The sequence below is a fragment of the Felis catus genome, chromosome B4 (assembly GCF_018350175.1).
Source record: "Felis catus isolate Fca126 chromosome B4, F.catus_Fca126_mat1.0, whole genome shotgun sequence".
NCBI classification, from domain to species: domain Eukaryota; kingdom Metazoa; phylum Chordata; class Mammalia; order Carnivora; family Felidae; genus Felis; species Felis catus.
In genome coordinates, this window is record NC_058374.1 from 20,513,940 (window position 1) to 20,532,952 (window position 19,013).

The following is a 19,013-nucleotide window of genomic DNA, read 5'->3' on the forward strand; positions in this document are numbered from 1 at the left end:
TAACGTTTATTTTTGAGACTGAGAGAGACAGAGCATGAATGGGGGAGGGTCAGAGAGAGAGGGAGACACAGAATCTGAAACAGGCTCCAGGCTCTGCGCGGTCAGCACAGAGCCTGACGCGGGGCTTGAACTCACGGACCGCGAGATCATGACCTGAGCCGAAGTCGGATGCTCAACCAGACTGAGCCACCCAGGCGCCCCAATGTTTATTTATTTTTGAGACAGAGAGAGACAGAGCATGAATGGGGGAGGGTCAGAGAGAGGGAGACACAGAATCTGTAACAGGCTCCAGGCTCTGAGCTGTCAGCACAGAGCCCAACGCGGGGCTTGAACTCATGGACCGCGAGATCATGACCTGAGCTGAGTCGGCTGCTTAACTGACTGAGCCACCCAGGCACCCCAAGATTTTATATTTTTAAGTAATGTCTACACCCAGTGTGGGGTTCGAACAAGAGTTGCATGCTCTGCTGTGTGAGCCAGCTGGGTGCCCTGATACTTGTTTTTTATTTGCTCCATTTGTTTTTGTTCTCTTTTTTTCTTTTCTGGCCTTCTTTTGAAATGTTTATGATTCCATCTTGTCTACTTTGTTGTGTTATTAGCCATGAATTTTGTTGTGTTATGTTGGTCATTGTCTTAGGGCTTAAAGTTTACATCTTTGTCTCAGTAGAGTTTACCATCAAGTGTTATTATTATACTACTACTCATATAGTATAAGATCCTCAAAATAATGTAATTCCATTTCTCTTTTTTTTGGCCTTTATGCAATTGTTGTCATGCATTTATTTTTGTTATAAACCCCACAACAAATTCCCGCTATTTTTGTTTAAACAGTTGTTTACTGTGGATCTTTTTTGTATCTTTTGTGTCTGTACTTAACTTTCTGAACTTTCGGAATGGAGAAAGAACTAGGGTTCCGCATTGAAAACTCAAACTCAGTGCTGTCTTCAAGACCTCTGCTGAACGTAGGGTGGGCATGGGTTATAGGAAAGGAAAAATGCCCAAAGCTTTCCTGCCATTTTTAAGTTGCCCTTTTCTTGATTTAGTATTTGGTTGCTGCAAACCTTTCATTCTCTTTTCCAGAGTACTAACAAAATTGGTTCTGACGGTTCCTGTGTGATTTTGTGATATTTCCATGGTGGAAGGTACTCTTGGAGCTTCCTACTCCACTATTGTGGCTGATGGAAGTCTGGGAATTTTGCCTTCCTTTATATCTTCTTCAGGTTTGTTCTGAAATACAGTTAGGTTCCTTAGAAATAGTTAGATCCTGTCAGGTCCTGCTCTTATGATTTATTAGGAGCAGTACTTGGTCTAGGGGTAATTATTTCCCACTATGGAGGCAAGATCTTTCTGAGTATTCAGATACCCAATGTCCTGAGAGTTGAGGTTTTTCAGTCTGGCTAAGGAGACCAGGCAATGTTCCTAGCTCTTCCTGTCTGCTGGATACAGTTTCCTTTACTTCTTTTTGGATGGTTCTTTTTTCAACCTCAGGTAATTTCTTCTCTCATATGTTCAGTCCTTTAATATTCAAATGGTGTTCTCTGTATCTCTCTGTGAGCATTTGTTCTCTCTGTAAAGAGTTTTCATTTCTGGTGCTTTGTCCTTACAGTTTTAGCTGCTTTGGTCTTACCCGATGTGAACTTTGGGAGTGTTCTGGGCTTGGCCTTAGTTTTTCTCCCTGTGCCTTGGCCTGGAAGAATTCTCAAGATGTTAAACTGGGCAAACTGAGAGCTCATCTCATTTGTTTATTGTTTCTTTGGGATTACTGTCGTTGTTATCTGATACACAGCGTGTTGAAAACCATTGTCTCAATTATTTTATCTTTTTATTCTTTTTTTGCCATGGGAAATATGTATTGTTCATGGAAGAAGCCAAATATGGTCCCTGTTTCTCCATCTTGACCAGAAAAAGTCTGCTATTTTTTTCTTGTTTTAAAAAAAGTTTATTTATTTTTTGTATCTCTACACCCAACATGGGGCTTGAACTCATGACCCTGAGATCAAGAGCCTCATGCTCTTCTGACCTAGACAGCCAGGTGCCACCTATTCTTTAACTTTGATTTTTACTTTATTCCTTTCTTCCCTTTTTTCCCCCTTCTTTGTGATTATTTGAATATTTTTTAGCATTGCATTTAATCAGTTTAATAATGCACTTAGCGTTGCATTTAAATTTAATTAATTGCATTAAATTACCTTTTTGGCCGTATTTATGTATATAGTAGTTGCTCTTGGGATTACAGTTCTCATACTAATAATTTTAGACTACTCTGTGTACTGCTTCACACAAAATGTAAAAACACTGAAACCATATAGATCTCTTTTACCTTCTTCTCCAGTCTTTACTGTAGTTTTAATATGTGTTAAATTTATATACACTGAAAACTTTACCAGATAAACTTTTAACTTGTGATGTAAGCAGTCATGTATTTTCACTGGAAGAGAATATTGTTGTTTTATCTAGTCAGTAGCCATTAAAAGTACCTACATGCTTATCATTTTTTTACTTCATCTTGGAGCTTTCTTCTTGGCTCATTTTTCCATTGCCTGAGGAAAATTACTTAGTGTTCCCTTTAATTGAAATCTGTTTAAAGATAGTTTTGGACTTTATTTATCCAGTTGTTTGTTTGTTTGTTTGTTTATTTATTTATTTAAACACAAAATTTATTGTCAGATTGGTTTGCATACAACACCCAGTGCTCATCCCAAAAGATGCCCTCCTCAATACCCATCACCCACCCTCCCCTCTTTGCCACCCCCCCATCAACCCTCAGTTTGTTCTCAGTTTTTAAGAGTCTCTTATGCTTTGGCTCTCTACCACTCTAACCTTTTTCTTTTTTTCCCTCCCCCCCCACCCCCCATGATCTTCTGGTAAGTTTCTCAGGATCCACATAAGAATGAAAACATATGATATCTCTCTTTCTCTGTATGACTTCTTTCACTTAGCATAACACTCTCCAGTTCCATCCACGTTGCTACAAAAGGCCATATTTCATTCTTTCTCATTGCCAAGTAGTATTCCAGTGTATATATAAACCACAACTTCTTTATGCATTTATCAACTGATGGACAATTAGGCCCTTTCCATAATTTGGCTATTGTTGAAAGTGCTGCTATAAACATTGGGGTACGAGTGCCCCTACGCGTCAGCACTCCTGTGTCCCTTGGGACACACCGTCCTAGCAGTGCTTTGCTGGGTCATAGGGTATATCTATTTTTTTGAGGAACCTCCACACTGTTTTCCAGAGTGGCTACGCCAGTTTGTATTCCCACCAACAGTGCAAGAGGGTTCCCGTTTCTCCACATCCTGTCCAGCATCTATAGTCTCCTGATTTGTTCATTTTGGCCACTCTGATATCCAGTTGTTCTTTTGATGATAACTTGCCTTTTGGTTGTATGAAGATTTTTATCTCTTTCTTTTGGTTTTCTATAGGTTTACTAATTGGCCTAGGTATGGATTTGTTTTTATTTATTCTGAGATTTACTGTGTTTCTTCTGTCCATGATTTGCTGTGTTCTGTTCTGGAAAGTTTTTAGGTATTATCATTTGAAATTTTGCTTTTGTGCTACTTTGTCTCTCACATTTCTCTGGGATTCTAATTACATGTGTGTGAGACCTGCTGATTATATTCTTCATGCTTCTTGTCCTCTTATTGTATTTTTCACACTTTTGTGTTTTGTGCTAACATTCTGGACATTTTCTTCTGACCTATTTTGTTGTTGCCTTCTAATTCTGTTTTCATCTATGTGTAAACCGTTGTTGATCCCATCCATTGATTTTGAACAAATTTTTGTTTTTACTTCTAGAATTTTTTATTTATTATTATAGTTTTCAGTTCTTTGAAAAAATTTTCAACTTTGTGTTGTATTTGAGCATAATAAGTATACTTATTTTAATGTCTGTGGCTAAAACTCCAAAATATAGATCTGGTTTGACTTTCTTGTTTCTGCTGGTTTTCATTTATGTTGTATCTTTCATGTGTTTGGTACTTCTTTTTGTGCTGAAAATGATAATGAACCAATAGTAGTAGAAGTTATTTGTAGTCAAGATTACATTGTTTTCCTCCAGAGAGGATGTATAATTTGCTTCTGTCTGGTGCCTGGGGGCACTTGTAATTTAGTATAATATAAGTCCAGTTTCAGAGTTTGAGATGAACTTAAAGCCTAGGTGCAATCTCTTTGAGGGCCTGTGTACTTGGATTATTCTGGCTTGCAGCCTTCAGTGTCTCAGCTGGAAGGAAGGGAGGGGCTTACTCCTTCCCCTTCTCCTTCAGTTGTCTGTGGACATAGATCCCTGTACTTCCAGCCTTCTGAGTTTGTCAAAACCACCTTTTACCCTTTTTACCTGCTTTCTGTGAAATAGGCAGTGGGGGGGCAAAAGTGGCCAAAAGCTGTACTCATCTCCTTAGACTTTCATTATTTTCCAATTTTGGCTCAGTATTTCCTCATTATCACAGTTCTTTGATAGTTTCAGCCACATTTCAAAACTAAAACATTAATACTCATTTGTTTATTATTATTAAAAAAATTGTTTTAAGTTTATTTATTTTGAGAGAGCAAGCAGGGGAGGGGGCAGAGAGAGAGGGAGAGAGTGAATCCCAGGCAGGCTCCGTGCTGTCAGCCCAGAGCCCGACGTGGGGCTCGAAGTCATGAACTATGAGATGATGACCTGAGCTGAAACCAAGAGTTGGATGCTTAACTCACTCAAGCCACCTGGTGCCCCAAAACATTAATATTTATTAATTGCTAAAATATTTTAAGTTAAATATTGGAACAGTAAAATAATGAATGTTAGTACTAGTATTTAAAGTATCAATATTAATATAAAAGTTAAAATTTTAATAATTGACTTTTAAGATTAAAATTTTAATTTTAGGTATTCAACTATAAAGCTTCTTACTTTTTAAGAAAATTTATTTATTTTGAGAAAGAGAATAAGCGTGAGTGGTGGTGGGAGGCAGAGAGAATCCTAAACTGGGTCCACACTGTCAGCGCAGAGCCCGATGGGGGGCTTGAATCCACAAACTGTGAGATCATGCCCTGAGCCGAAGTCTACACTTAACTGACTGAGCCACCCAGGCGCCTCTAAAGCTTTCTTATTTTCTCATAGTGGTTCTCAGAAGTAGTGTTGATTCAAATCATTTAGTGTGCTCTTATAAGAAGTGTCCGTGCTAGCATTTGCATTTTAAGAATGTTCTTATGTTTGTGCCGTTGTGCTGGAGAAATGATGGAGTGCTTTATCAGTAGTGGTTTGACTATTTATAGTCAGTAATGAGAATTTGTTCATCTTTTTGTTGTACTTTTGCTTAACTAGGCTTTGAAGGGATCTCTTTAGGAAGTTAATGATTTTGTTTATCTTTCAAAAAGTTTTATTGAAAACTGGAAAATGACATTATTTTTATTTATTTTTTAGGTTGGGCTCATGTGGTTTGTGCCCTGTATATTCCAGAGGTACAGTTTGCCAATGTTTCTACAATGGAACCAATTGTTTTACAGTCTGTTCCACATGATCGTTACAATAAGGTACAGTGGATGTTATTTTATTGATGTTTAAATACAACTTTTTTGTTCTAAAACTGGGAAATGTAAAAGGATTTTTTTTTTGTATTTTGTTTTATTATAGGCTTTCATTAAAAAAATTTAAATCATAGGTCTCCAGATTCCAGAGAGATTTGAAAAAAGTATAATTACTAAATGGTAAACTACATTTATTAAAATATGTTGTAAAGTCACAGGAGTACAACACAAACAAAAATATATTACCTTTTATACTCACCTATGTATTTAGCATTTTAACGTTTATGTGACATTTCCGTCCTTATATAGATTTGTCCTTTAAGAATTACTGGCTTTTTAGGTTCTTTCAAACATAAAGGTTCTATTAAATTCGAATTAATCATTATTTGGTATAACATTTGTTTTGATACCATACATCCTTTCTTTTTCTTTTTTTTTTTTTTTAATTTTTTTTTTCAACGTTTTATTTATTTTTTGGGACAGAGAGAGACAGAGCATGAACGGGGGAGGGGCAGAGAGAGAGGGAGACACAGAATCGGAAACAGGCTTCAGGCTCTGAGCCATCAGCCCAGAGCCTGACGCGGGGCTCGAACTCCTGGACCGCGAGATCGTGACCTGGCTGAAGTCGGACGCCTAACCGACTGCCCCACCCAGGCGCCCCACCATACATCCTTTCTTGAAAAATAACCCTATTACAGAATACTACGTGCTTCTTTTCCTTTCCCCAGTTTTTTTCTATCCCCAAGATAGGATTTTTGTTGTTAGCTTTTTCTTAACAACTTAGTTAATATTTTCTTTGCTTTGCTCCCCCATATCTTTTTCTTGATTTATAGTACATATATATATTATTGCTTCATTCTCTTTTTGTACGTTAGATGATTTTTCTTTCACCCAATGTGTCTTTAGGTATGGTGTCACCATTAATTTAAGGTACTGTTACTTTATTTCATTTGTGGGGAGAAATTATCACTACCACCAGTTCTAACACAAATATTTTTGTGTTAAACATTTTACAATATAGGTTATTAATATTTATTTTTAAAATTTAAAAATACAGGAAACAAATAGAAATGTGCAAGACAGAAGTCATCCTAATCTTCTCTTTCTGATCCTTTTAGATTTTTGTGTGCGTGTACATTTTTATATGTAATATATATTTATTAAAATTGGATTATATTGCTTATACTGGTTTGTTTGTTTTTGAAATTTATCAACCCTGAACATCTTCTTGTATCAATCAGTTACGTTTTTGACATTATTTTTAGTGGATAGTTAGCATGTAATATACAGTATTATTAGTTTTGATAAACTGGTTAAGGAATGCCTAACTGTTGAAGGGCCTTGATTGGCTTTGGCTTTGGCTTTGGCTTGTACGTAGCAACAGAATCTCTGTGTAAAGGGGTGCGAATGTTTTGGAAGCTTCCATAAATATATTGTATGAAATTGTACTGTGGAATGCAGTTTCTAATTTATGCTACATGAGTAATAGGTGACAGTGCTAATAACCTTATATCCTGGTAAGTGCACTATATATTACCATTAAAAAAATCTTCGCTATTCTTTTTAGTGAAAAATATTAGTGTCTGATTTTTTTCTGAGTAAACAGTAAGGTTAAATATTTTACACTTTAAAAAAAATTTTTTTTTAAACGTTTATTTATTTTTGAGACAGAGAGAGACAGAGCATGATCGGGGGAGGGTCAGAGAGAAGGAGACACAGAATTCGAAACAGGCTCCAGGCTCTGAGCTGTCAGCACAGAGCCCGACAGCGGGGCTCGAACCCACGGACCGCGAGATCATGACCTGAGCCAAACTCGGCCGTTTAACTGACTGAGCCACCCAGGCGCCCCTACAGTTTTTAAAAAAAAGCCTTTTATGTTTGTTGACCTTGAAAAGCTCTTTGTTTGTTTTAATATTGTAATGTTTTTCTTTTTTCTTTTTCCTTCTTTTTTTTTACTGTTTTACTTATTTTTGAGAGGGAGAGTGCACGCACGTGTGCGAGCAAGCAGGGGAGGGGCAGAGAGAGGGAGACCCAGAATCAGAAGCAGGCTTCAGGCTCTGACCTGTCAGCACAGAGCCTAAAGTGGTGCTCGAACCCACGAACCATGAAATCTTGACCTGAGCCAAAGTTGGACGCTGAACTGACTCAGCCACCCAGGCACTTCTATTTTTTCTTTTAAAATCTGCTCTCTTCCGTAGAGCTTTATTTATTTTTTTAAAGTTTATTTATATATTTTGAGAGAGAGAGAGAGGCTGGGACAGGGGCAGAGAGAGGGAGAGAGAGAATCCCCAGCAGGTTCTGCACTGTCAGTGCAGAGCCCGATGTGGGTCTCAAACTCAGGAACCGTGAGATCATGACCTGAGTCGAAGTCAGGCACTTAACTGACAGAGCCACCCAGGAGCCCTGTTTTTATTTATTTTTTTAACAAAGTGTTTTTTTTTTTTTTTAATGTTTGTTTATTTTTGTGAGAGAGGGAGAGGGAAAGGGAGACTGACAACCTCAAGCAGGCTCTCCGCTGTCAGTGGAGAGCCAGACATGGGGCTGGAACTCATGAATCGTGAGATCATAACCTGAGCAGAAATCAGTAGTCAGACGCTGACTGAGCCACCTAGGTGCCTCCAAAGTGTTTTTATATTAGAGGTTTCTTTCATTTGTCTTATGTACTTGCTGTGTATGCTTTTGCCCATAATTCAACATTTGCTTTTTAACTTTCATTATGTCTTCATTTTTTTTAAAATTATTGTTGGTACTCTAGTGGGTTTTTTCTAGTTGAGAAGTTTAACATTTTTATATAATTTACATAACTATCTTCTATTGTTTCTGCTTTTGACACCATACAAAGAAAATCTTTCTTTTAAAAAAAAAAAATATTTATTTTTGAGAGAAAGAGACACAGCATTGACAGGGGAGGGGCAGAGAGAGGGAGACACAGAATCTGAAGCAGGCTCCAGGCTCTGAGCTGTCAGCATAGAGCCCAACGTAGGGCTCGAACTCACAAACTGCGAGATCATAACCTGAGCTGAAGTCAGATGCTTAACCGACTGAGCCACTCAGATGCTTCCAAAGAAAATCTTTATGTTACTGTATAAGACTTTTTTTTAGTGCTTTCAAGTTCGTGTTTTTTAAAAAAAAATGTTTATTCATTTTTGAGAGAGAGCGCGAGTGTGCGCGCACCCCCACAAGTGAGGGAAGGGCAGAGAGAGAGAGAGAGAGAGACAGACAGACAGACAGAACCTGAAGCAGCCTCTAGGCTCTGAGATGTCAGCACAGAGCCCCACGAAGAGCCCAAACTCAAACTGTGAGATCATGACTTGAGCCGAAGTGGCCTTTTAACCAAGCCACACAAGTGCACCTAAGTTCATGTTTTTAAATACTTGGTTTTCCTTTCAGTTTTCAAGTAACTTCAAACTTAAAGGTTGCATTAATAGTGTAAAGAGCTCTTCCTCTCCTAAACCATTTCAGAGTTATTTATCATTATATACTCAGACCCCAGATGCTTTAACATGCATTTCCTGTAAGAAAGTACTTTCTCCTGCATGACCAGAATACAGCCATCAGAATTCATGCATTATTGCTGTCTAATCCACAGACTTCATCATTTCCCTAATTTTCATTCATGTTTCCATTTCCCCAGTTAAGCCGTTCATAGCAAAAGGATCACAGATTGCATTTTGTCTTGTAATCTCAAATAGTAACTCAGTTTTCCTTAACTTTCATAACTTTGATACTTCTGAAGATTACAGGCCAGTTATTTTGTAGAATATTCCACGATTTGGCTTTTTCTGATGTTTCCTCATGATTAAGTTTTAGATCTTGTATTTTGGCAGGAATGTCACAGAAGTGATGCTGTGTTCTCATTGCATCCTGTCAGGTGGTACATGATTTCCCCATTACTTGATGTTACCTTGATCACTTGGTTAAGGTGTTATCTGTAAGGTTTCTTCACTGGGAAGTTAATCTTCTTTCCCTTTGTAATAAATAAGCATTTTGGAGGAAGTGCTTTGTATGTAAATATCTTGTTCCTTGTGCCTTTAACCCACTGATTTTAGCATCCATTGTTGTTTCTTGGCTTAATTAGTTTATTACTGTAATTGATAGCAAGTAGTGGTTTTCTGTTTCCATCATTTATTTTACATTCATCGGTTGATACTCCACTTTTATTTATTTATTTTTTTTAGTTGGTAGTTCACTTAAAGGAATAACTTGTTCCAGTCCCCATTTATATAAGTGTGGACTAACATGGACTTCTGTGTTAACTATTTTATTTTAATGGGTCATTCCCTATTACTGCCATTTATTTTAATGATCATTTTGTCTCAGGTTTGTCTGCTGGGACTCCCTTCAGACTGGCTTTGTGTTTTAATAAGGTTGTGAGCTCTTTAGTTTTGACACTACAGTATGTTCAGGCTCATCTTGGATCATTTTTGACCCAGCTAGCCATGAATCATCACCATTTATCCAAGGAGTATTGATTCCTTTTAGAAACCAAAGTGGGCACTAAGTGTGCTTGTTGTTATTGGGATGTTGCTATTCCCTGGCCCTCTCCGGAAATATATGTGTATATATAGATACAGAGATATATGCACATGCACATCTGTATTTTTTCAATGATTATCTCTATATATTGAAGACTGTTAAGTCACAGTGATACTTCCGATTCAGTGTATGGGTATACATTATACACATATGTATTTCTATATATATAGAGAACCATAAACTCTTAGTAATTTCTCCAAATCCAATCCAGCAATGCAGGATTTTTCAAGTTTACGAACACAAATTTAACATAAACATAAACTTTTTTATGTTTATGACTCTCGCGCCAACAGTGAGAAATCTGACTCCCATTATCCTCGATGTGTTTGCTTATTTGATCAATCTCTCTTGTATTAACATTGCTCCCATCCCCTAATGCAATGACCACCCTAACCTGGTTTGGATTCCACACATCACTCTGGGTTGCTGTTGCTTCTCTGCATTGGCTACCCTTTATATTAGTTGTGGTATTTGACACTCAGCTCCAGGCCACCACTCTTCCCTCATTCCTCAAATAGTTGGTCTCGTCACCTTGCTCAGGGTGTAGCACTGCCTTCCCCTCTACCTCCAAAACCCCGGTGGGAGCTAGCTCTGCTGGGGCTTTGACACCTGTGTTGGACTTCTCCATCCCTGGCATGGATGCTGCCATGCTTGGACCCACCTTAAGGCTTTAAGACTAATGTATTCAAGGAGTAAGAGAGGGAGGGAAGAAGGAAGAATTATTTAGGTATAAATCTTTTTTATCAATTTAGAGTTCATTTTATAATATGATGAGGTATGTGTCTAACTTTTCCCCTACCACATAGTCCAGTTTTCAACACTAGTGAATGATCTGTGTTTTACACAATGATTTGAAATACTGTTTGGGCCACCTGGCTGGCTCAGTCAGAAGAGCCTGAGACTCTTTTATGGGTGCTGACTCCTTGCACAGTTGAAAATCCATGTATAACTTTTGATTCCCCCCAAAACTTAATTACTGATAGTCTACTGTTGACCTTACTAAAAAAATAAAGTGAATAAATACATATTTTGTATATGTATTAGATACTGTATTCTTTTTTTTTTTTTTAATTTTTTTTTTCAACGTTTATTTATTTTTGGGACAGAGAGAGACAGAGCATGAACGGGGGAGGGGCAGAGAGAGAGGGAGACACAGAATCTGAAACAGGCTCCAGGCTCTGAGCCATCAGCCCAGAGCCTGACGCGGGGCTCGAACTCCTGGACCGTGAGATCGTGACCTGGCTGAAGTCGGACGCTCAACCAACTGCGCCACCCAGGCACCCCTAGATACTGTATTCTTATAGTAAAGTAATGTAGAGAAAAGAAAATATTCTTAAGAAAATCATCCCGAGGGTTGCTGAAGGGGAGGTAGGTGGGGGTTGGCCTAAATGGGTGATGGACATTAAGGAGGGCACTTGTTGGGATGATCACTGGGTGTTATATGTAAGTGATGAATCACTAAATTCTACTCCTAAAACCAGTACTACACTATATGCTAAGAAACTTGAATTTAAATAAGTAAAAAATTAAAAAATTTTAAAAAAAATCACAGGAGAGTACACTTACAATACTGTACTGTATCCCACATATAATTAGGCGCAGTTCAAACTCATGGTGGTCATGGGTCAACTCTCTTGTTTATGTTTCTTGGATTCTTAGGAATGTCGATTTGTATAGTTAACCTTGAAAGCTTAATAATACTCTCTTCATGATTATTCAGTGTGGCTAATATGAGGCATGTAATTCTGAAATGATAGGAACAATTGGAAAATGGATTGTTGAGTTTTGGAAGATATCACTTTTTAATGGGTGGTAGTAAAGAGCATTGAAGAGCATTTATTAATATACTGGGCTCATACTGTGGACCTACTTTATATCAAGCATTGTGCTAGACACTGGGAATTCAGAGATGCATAAAATGTAGGATTTTTCTTCATGTGACACTCTCAATTAGAAAGAAGAGTAAATAATGTAATTACAGCATATAAAAATAAAAATATATAAGTACAGGTTTCTGCAGCTATCCAAAAGTAGAAAGCATTCTTGTGAAACTTTTCGTAAGCTGAAATTGGTGTAAAGCTTGAGGAAGCAGTTACCATTGATCTATGTGGAAAAGGTTTTGAGTGTTCCCAGTCTGAAAAAATAACCTTTCTTAGGCTTTTCTGATAACTTAGGACCCATCTTGCTAACAAACGCATGAAATAAACCGAGACAAAGCACAGATGCTTCCAGACATAGTTCAAAGCTCTGGAGGTCTGATGCTGAGATGGATGCTCGGGGTACTTCCTGGGGAAGGAGCTGGGCAGCGCCGCTCTTGCTGCTCTGGGTGCACATTGACACTGTGTTGGTTTCGTGGCAAAGCAGATGCTGAACATCGCTTTCCCTTTTCACCTTTTTTTCGTAAAAGCAAAAATTCTTTTTGGATTTCTTTCAGTTAGCAAAAACAGTTATTAACGTAAGCCTTTTGTCAAATCAAAGTGGCATAACACAAACTTTCGAAAAATGGGAGATATCTGTCATAATAAAAAATGTGAGTGGAGTGTTATGGAACATAATGAAAGGAGGGATTACCTTTGCCTAAGGAGTTGAATAAAACATAAAAAGGGATTATAGCGACTTTGCAGAATAACTAGGAATTTGACCTGTGGAAAGAAGGATCATATGATGATTCCACTCAGAGAAAGTAACATAAACTAATATAGTAAGTGCAAAGGAAAGGTGGTAGGCAGTTCACAGAATAATAAATAATCCCGTGTGGCTGGAACATAGTGGGATTTAGGAAACGAAAGAAAAAAACCACGAAGGAAATTTTGTGAGTGATAGGAAAGGAAATTTTCTAGAATATCTGTGTAGTATATCTAAATTTCAGAGAACTCATCGTGTTGACTTATTATGTTGTTAAGTTTTCTACATGTCATTAAATACATAATGGCCAGTTTTTCTATTATTTTGTCACCAGATTCTTGTTTTTATTTTTTGACCTTTCATATTGTAGCAATCAGTTCCTCATTTCACTGACATATACATTTTGTTAATAAAATAATGAGTGGCATATGTCACCTTTAAGTTACCTCTTAATAATTTTGAAGAAATGTGAAGAATTGTAATAGTTTTGAAGAAACAGATTTTTTTTGAGCTGTTTTTGAAGTTTTCGGGGATAGAGGCTTGTATTCAGAGTCAAGGAATCCTTTATTTAATTTAATTTTCATTTTTTTTATTTTTAAAGATTTTATTTATTTATTTATTTATTTATTTATTTATTTATTTATTTATTTATTTATTTATATGTTTATTTTGAGAGAGAGAAAGAGAATCACAGGCAGGTTCTACACCCAGCACTGAGCCTAACTTGGGGCTTGATCCCATGGGATCATAACCTGAGCTGAAATTAAGAGGCAGACACCTAACCAACTGAGCCACCCAGGCACCTCTAAAGATTTTAGGCACTGCTGGAAGCATAAGGAATACATAAAGCTCCTACGTGGTAGGATAGATATGTACACATCAATGATTGTTAGTGTAGTATGTGCGAGGATTAGAGAACACAGAGAACGTTTACTTAGCGTAGTGTGACAGTGCTGAAGAGAGGGAAGGTATATCTTAGAAAAGATTGTAGCTTCTCTGAATTTTGAAGAGTGAGAAGTCTCTGGATGTTGGCTGTGAGGAGAGGAAAGAGGAGGGAGTGCGGCAGTAGCTATTAATTTTACAGACTGGAGGAGCATAAAAGCTCTGAAGTGGGAAATAGGGAGGGTTGAGAGGGAGAGGGTGAGGGAGTGAGGGTAGTATAGTGGTGAGGGAGAAGGGCACTATTGCTAGGAGTTTGAGTGTGATATGTAAAATGCTGAGAGATTCTCAAGGGCCTTCTGTGTCCTGTTAAGGAGTTTGAGTTCTATTTCCATAAAGGGTTTTTAGATTTACTTGGGGAGGGATGTACTCAGGTCTACCATCTAAAGGATAGTGAAAGGAAGATTGGGAGAGGGAGTGTAGAAGAGACAAGAGTTACTTAGACACTATTTAAGCTTTTGCAGTGTTCCAGAGGTAGTAATGAGGGTCTGAAGTAGGAGAGTAGTACTAGGAAGGAAGAAGGGGCAGATCTCTTGGTAACATATGAGAGGTTTGATTGACTGGGTGTGATGACACACAGATGAGGGAGGAAGAAAAAATCAGACTGGCCTTTTGGTTTCAAGAACTTAAGTACTGAGCACATCATCATCACCTGAGATAGAGTCTATATAGAGTCATCAAGTTAATTGACTCATTTCTTAGAACAAAGACACTAAGCTTTAAATTCTTGGCAGATGTTGGTGGGACTTACTACTTTGTTTGTAGAACAAATCTTGAATCTACAAGTTGTTTGCCAGCATACATTAACAATATGATTATAAGACTCCAAGATAAAATTCACATTTCTGCTGAAGCATTGAATATTTGCTTTTGTATATATCTAATATAATACATGTTTGTTTTTGCTTGGCACGTGTATCCTAGTTACTCAAATGAACACGTAATTTTTTTTTTTTCTTTTGTGGACATTTGTGTCGTTTGGAAAAGGGAAACAATCTTGCAACCGTCTCTATAGAAAAATCTTTTTGCCCTTTTTTGCACCTCTGCTGATTCTCACTTTCCCTATTAGGCTTCTCTGTATTGTAGTGTTTGTGTCTCTCCCCCGCTTGCCAGTACACCCATGTATACGTATTCTGTTTTGTTTGGTATTTCTCATTTTCTCAGGGGATAGTAAATTATTTTTCTTTTTCTTTGCTTTGCGTGTATTTGTGCTTTCGTGTTCAGCCTCATTCTTCATTGCCTTCTTTCAACTCCGAGGCTCAGAGGCAGTTTTATTAAGCAGGGTTTATTAAGGACTGTGGAAGAATGGCAGTGTACTTTCTTTCACCGTTATTTCTTCCCTCCTCTTTTCAAGGCAGCAGTCCAGTCTAAACTGGAAATGCCAATACACAGTGGCTAAGTTAAAATTGTTCATGGAAGTAAACTTAATAATCTCACCAACATACAGATTGCCAGTATCAGGTTTTTTTCATGTTTGTTTGGTGTCTTGGGCACTCCTAGATGATAGATGCTTCTGTGGTATAATCTGCTAGGATAAGATTCTGTTAACATCTGTACTTAAAGGGAAATTACATTGCTAGGCAGTAGTTTAAAGCAAGGCAAGTCATACTTGAGAAATTTGGCTTATTCATAGGAAAATAAATGATAACAGGGTTAGAGTTAAGATCAAAAACTTTATCCTAGTCAAAAATTAAATTGACTGAAACTAGCTAAAGTACAAATAGGGCTGGCTGTAAAGTACAAATAGGCCAGTACAGTAGGTATTCCTGCAACATATGTGGGGAGTTGGACCTGGAACTAGAAAGTCACAGGCTGACTACCATCCATTCCAACTTTGGTGGGGTCCTACGGTCTCTTTTCTGTCTGTGGTCTGTTCTTGTTTCCACATCATCTCTAATTCCATGTCTCATTTTATCTGAGTTTCCTACAGGTAACTTGACTCAGTGTCCAAGTTCTAAATTTTTAACAGAGTAAGTATGGTCTAGGTACTTGGGCTTCAAAGCCATTTTCACCTAGAAAAACATAGATGCCTAGTTACCATTCCATCATTAGCCTGGGTGGCTCAGTCTGTTGAGTGTCCAACTCTTGATACTGGCTCAGGTCGTGAATCCCCACATTGGTGGCATCTGGCACCATGCTGGGTGTGGAGCCTGCTTAAGATTTCTCTTCTCTTCTCTTCTCTTCTCTTCTCTTCTCTTCTCTTCTCTTCTCTTCTCTTCTCTTCTCTTCTCTTCCTCTCTCTCTTCTTTCTCTCCTTCTGTCTTCCCCTCTGTCCCTTTCCCCCACTCTCACACCTTGTCTCTCTCTAAAATAAGAAAAATAATAGGAGCACTTGGCTCAGTCAGTTGAGCATTGGACTCTTGATTTTGGCTCAATCACAATCTCATGGTTCTTTGATTGAACCCCTTCAGGCTCCACACTATCAACATGGAGGCTGTTGGGGTTCTCTCTCTCTCCCCCCCTCCCTCTCCCCCTCCCCCCCCGCCCCTCTACTGCTCATGTGTGGTGTCTCTGTCTCTCTTGCTCTCTCAAAAATAAATAAACTTAGGGGCGCCTGGGTGGCGCAGTCGGTTAAGCGTCCGACTTCAACCAGGTCATGATCTCGCGGTCCGTGAGTTCGAGCCCCGCGTCGGGCTCTGGGCTGATGGCTCAGAGCCTGGAGCCTGTTTCCGATTCTGTGTCTCCCTCTCTCTCTGCCCCTCCCCCGTTCATGCTCTGTCTCTCTCTGTCCCAAAAATAAATAAACGTTGAAAAAAAAAATTAAAAATAAATAAACTTAAAAAAGAAAAATAATAATAAAAAATTAAAAACAATTGAGCACAGTTAGTTTCTACAAAAGACGCCAGAGTTTAGGTGCTCTTGTTTACCTTCATGTCTCGTAAATATTCTATTTAAATAACTAGGTAAAAAAGCCTATAAACTGTTCCTGATGTACCTGTGCCAAATTTGCATATGCTAATTCTTTAATTTTATAAAATAGTGTAGTGTTCTGCATAACCTTCTTGAGAATTTTTTTTTTTTTTTGCAATAAATTAAAATTGTGTTTAATAATTCACAAAGGAGTTTTTGGCTGGAGGGCCTGGGTGGCTCAGTCACTTAATTTATACATATGACTCTTGGTTTCAGCTCAGGTGATGATCTCTCAGGTCCGTGGAATTGAGCCCCCTGTCTTGCTCACAGCGCAGAGCCTGCTTGGCATTCATTCTCTCTGTCTCTGTCTCTGTCTCTGTCCTACCCCCCCTCCCCAATAACACCCCCTCCCCAAATAAATAAATAAATTTTAAAAAAGAAAGGAGTTTTGACCAGGTTTAAAAAGAGATGATTTAAGGTCACTTGATGACTTCGTAAAAAACAGATCCAGGGACAATTGTATGTTGGGATGTTTTTTCTCATTATATAACACTAGCATATGGAATTAGAGCATAAACTGTTACTATACTCTATGACAGCATGGAATCATGCTGAATAAAACTGAGTAAACTGATCTCTTTGAGTTGTTTGTTTGTTTTTAACTTTTGTTTTTTAGTTTATTTTTTTTTCAGAGAGAGAGCAGGGGAGGGGCCAGAGAGAGAATCCCAATCAGGCTCTGCACTGTCAGCACGAGCCGGATGTGAGGCTCACTTACTGTGAGATCATGATCTGAGTCGAAATCAAGAGTTGGATGCTTGACCGACTGAGCCACCCAGATGCCCCTGAGTTGCTTGATTTTAAAATAGTAAATCTTAGCAAAGTGTACCAGGTGTCCAGGAAGACACTTTGAAGGCATGTCCGATTTTTCTAAACTAGTGCTTCTTTACATTTTTTGGGTCTTCGGGATTCTGATAAAATGTAAGAATTCTTTCTACAGAGTAATATACATCTGAACTATAACAAAATGTTTTACATATATTTTCTGAAGGATTATAAGAATACTTCTTGATACTCAAATTCTCTGCTTCCCTGTCATAGGATTACCAAATTTTAGATTACCTTGAATAATAAATAATTAAATGATTGATTTAATAATTGATGTATTTAAAAATAATACATTTTAAATGTATAAACATTTTTAAATATTTGGCATTTAAAAAATCTGTAAGTATGAGTTATAATAATGCCAAATATACAGATTTTATTCTTGGCTCTTCTCTTTGGATGACTTTTTTTTTTCTTTTTTTCTTTAATGTTTATTATTTTTGAGAGACAGAGCGTGAGCGGGGTAGGGGCAGAGAGAGAGAGGGAGAGACAGAATCTGAAGCAGGCTCCAGGCTCTGAGCCGTCAGCACAGAGCCCGATGTGGGACTCAAACCCATGAACTGTGAGATCATGACCTGAGTCGAAGTTGGATGCTTAACCAACTGAGCCACCCAGGTGCCCCTGGATGACTCTTAACTATGATGTTTATGTCATAATTTTCCTAACCATTCCCACATTACTAGCTATTTTTCTGTTGTAATTTAAAGCATGACAAGAATCTTGCTTCACCAACCCTTTTATTCTGTGTTTAGATTATTTCCTTTGGTTAGAACTCTAGAGTTAGAATTATTGTGTCATAGATTATACCTGTTTGTTTGTAAGGTTCTGATAAGATTGCCTGTTTGTTTTCCACATTTATATAGCTAATAATTTATGAAAATGCCATTTTTACCACACCATTGTCTGTATTCATTTTTAAATCATATTCTACATTTGCCAGTTTGATAATAAATGATATCCAGTTATTTGAATTTTTGATTACTTGTCAGGTTGTCAGAATAATATTTCTTTTTGTGTCTGTTTTTGCCCATTTACCTCTTAAACTGTTAGGCATTCTAAAGTTATGTACTCTTTTTATTTTTTTTTTAGGTTTACTTATTTTGAGAGAGACAGAGACAGTGTGCGCTGGGGAGGGGCAGAGAGAGAGGGAGAGGAAGAATCTCAAGCGGGGTCTGCACTGTCAGCACAGAGCCTGATGTGGGGCTCAAACTCAAGAACTGTGAGATCATGACCTGAGTGAAACCCAGAGTCGGACACTTAACCCACTGAGCTGCCCAGGAGCCTCTAAAGTTATGACCTCTTTAAATAATGATAACAAATTTTTGTTTGTATATACCACAAGTATTTTTTTCACTTTGTCTTCATTTTGGTGCCATAAAATATTCATAGATACACAGTTACACCTTATAGTTTTTTTGGGGTGGCAGTAAACAAGGTGATTAAAAATGGGATCTTTGCAAAGTAATTAAGGTATATAGGGTTAGAGCCGATCCTTGAATAACACAGGTGTGAACTCTGCAGGTCCACTTACATGCAGACTTCGTCCGATCAGCATGGTACGGTACAGCACCTAAATGTATTTTCTCTTGTGAGTTTTTGAAAAAAGTTTTTTTTTTAATGTTTATTCATATTTTGAGAGAGAAAGCACAAGTGTGGAAGGGGAAGAGAG

The 19,013-nt window shown here is 37.8% G+C and overlaps 1 protein-coding gene across 18 annotated transcripts in view; it reads left to right on the forward strand.

Moving 5' to 3' along the window:
- Positions 1-19,013, forward strand: part of MLLT10 (MLLT10 histone lysine methyltransferase DOT1L cofactor) — a 237,965-nt gene that overhangs the window by 79,028 nt on the left and 139,924 nt on the right. For all 18 annotated transcript variants that reach the window (XM_045060978.1, XM_019834031.3, XM_045060975.1 and 15 more), the window contains one exon: positions 5,406-5,515. In XM_045060978.1, the coding sequence (XP_044916913.1) occupies positions 5,406-5,515 (110 nt within the window). The remainder of the gene's footprint in view (positions 1-5,405; positions 5,516-19,013) is intronic.